This window comes from Phytophthora parasitica, assembly GCF_000247585.1.
Source record: "Phytophthora parasitica INRA-310 unplaced genomic scaffold supercont2.27, whole genome shotgun sequence".
In the NCBI taxonomy this organism is placed as follows: Eukaryota; Oomycota; class Peronosporomycetes; order Peronosporales; family Peronosporaceae; genus Phytophthora; species Phytophthora nicotianae.
Genome location: NW_008649013.1, coordinates 595,273 through 597,523, shown reverse-complemented (window position 1 = coordinate 597,523; position 2,251 = coordinate 595,273). Strand labels below are relative to the sequence as shown.

Here is a 2,251-nt window from a genome sequence, read left to right as displayed (position 1 = left end):
AAAAGAGCGGATAAGATTTGTTTGGCATTTTACTATAAGTATCTGGATAAGTGCTATTAATAATGCTACAAGCAATTGGGAATGCCCAGTTGTCATTACTCACGGAGCAGCTCCTGTAATCAATCGTGGCGTTATTAAAACTTCATGATTGTGGGCAACAGATGCTGTACACGTCGGCACATGGTACCGGTGACTATACCCTTCAAGGCCTTGCTAACAAGTTTCTCACTCTCAATCACGATCGACGTGAATAACCTAACGAAAATCGGTTATGGACTCAGTCGTCAGCGCCGACGCTCCTCATTCTCGGGATGAAAAGACTTGGGTGCAGCTTCATCACTGGGCCGACTCGACCACAAAAGAATGGTCTAAGCAGATCAAGGCGGCGATGACACGAAAGCAGCGCTGCGAGTATATGTCGCGTCTGCGTGGTTTGAAGAAAAACAAGCTTCTACAGCTGCGAGATGAACAGCAACAACTCGAAGCCGAAGTGAAGAAATGCCTGGCGACTATGAACTGTGAGGATAGCTCTTCTAGTGAACTGTGTTATGCAGTACATTGCCTTGCTCTCGAGTGGGATTCTCTACGTACGGAGAACGTGGAACTGATGAAAGAGATACATCGACAAGAGCGCTTTCAGTCTCTAGTTCAAGCTCAAACTATTCGGGTATTCGCGGACGCGACAAAAGACAGCGACACCAGCTTTGCAAACGTTTATCCAGCAAGTAAATCGTCGCTTTGGGGCCCTACACCTCACGACGACGATGGCTGGCGTGTCAAGTTTCCGAATGGAGAACCGACTTTCCACTTCCACCCGTTCTCCGAAGCCGAATTCAACAATGTCATGCAAAACTGTGATAATCAGTTTTACTCCAAGTCATCGGTTGCTGGGCATTTGTTCGGCTGGACGGTGTATCACGCTCCACTGATGAGGAGACTAGACAACTCTCTAGTTGGCCGCGTTCAGCTGTCTGCTCGAATTTGTTGCTCGTTCGATGATGCCGATGCTGCTGTTTCCTCGTCCAAATTGCACCTGTGGCCGCTTGCGTTCACGCCACCGAACTGGAGTTACAGCCAGCGATCTGGTGTCAGTATTCAAGTGCTGCAGTCGTTTGCAGTGGACGCTCATGTGCTGGTGTGCAACATTCCTGGTCCAGTCAACACCCGCTACTTCCAGTTTGCCAGACGGCAGCTGCAGGTTGAAGGCAATGGTAAACGTTCATTCACAAGCTCTCTCGTGCTGGCTGACTCGAAGGAGAATGTACGCAACCGAGCTGCTGAAGAACCACATCCAGACGTCAAGTGGGTCAACGAAGGAGGTGCGCGTATCAAGTTCACAGAGGTTGACGACGCCACAATCGATGTCCACTGTGACACGTGGGCTAGCTGTGAAGACGAACTGCATGCTCGAAATCTTTTTATATACTGGGCTCAGTTCGCTTGTCGCTGGTCTCAATGGATGATGGCCTCGAAACTGGTCGAAGCAGGAGATTAACAGCGGCATTAAGAAATTGTACTACCTCACTATAATGCAACATCCAGCTTTTGATGTTAATACATTTCCCCTTCATCCTACTGTAAGTATGGCATATACTGTAATTTAGAATCACGCACTCTAGGTACTACATTTATGTAGTACATGAGGCTAGAGCACACTGAGACAAAACTTTAAGTTCCCCCACGTTTGTGGTCATAACTTATTTTTGTAGGAAGAGAGAGAGAAGATATTATTTAGATACGTTGCAACAAATCATATTACTTTATAAGTACCATACGGCACGGAGCAAGTTTCTGGATGGGATGGTATACAACATTGTAGATTTGGGATCGCGACAAAACTTAAATTTTCTGGGTTTTAAGGCAACTGTGGATTTCAATCCAGAGTTGCTGACTCGAGGTCTGGTTCTTGAAATAATGATATTGTGAATTCCGTCCAAATTTGCCGATTTTGGGTCTGTTTGAGGAGTGGGAGGATAATCGCTTTCATACAAATCCAAGTCATAAATAGATCCACAGGTCATGATCGTATTTCGTACTTAAACAGGTCAGTATACGGTACTGTATACGCTGGGCACCCATGGAAACTTTGAATAGAACTCACAATACCAGACATCAAATTCGATCAGAATACTATAATTTTTTCACTACGGAATTCGATTTTTGTTTTTTTTAAACTAATTTCAAAATATGTTCAAAACGTAAAGTCCAACACGTACAACGATGTATCCATGTTAAAGGAGGCAAAATGCCT

The 2,251-nt window shown here is 45.2% G+C and overlaps 1 protein-coding gene across 1 annotated transcript; it reads left to right on the top strand.

The window, feature by feature from the left end:
- Positions 1–271: 271 nt before the first annotated feature.
- PPTG_11657 (hypothetical protein) lies at positions 272–1,571 on the top strand (the record flags this gene model as incomplete). The annotated part of the gene is made up of 1 exon (XM_008907784.1): positions 272–1,571. The coding sequence occupies one exon, from the start codon at positions 272–274 to the stop codon at positions 1,493–1,495; it is 1,224 nt and encodes a 407-aa protein (XP_008906032.1). The 3' UTR covers positions 1,496–1,571.
- Between the last annotated feature and the right edge of the window lie 680 nt (positions 1,572–2,251).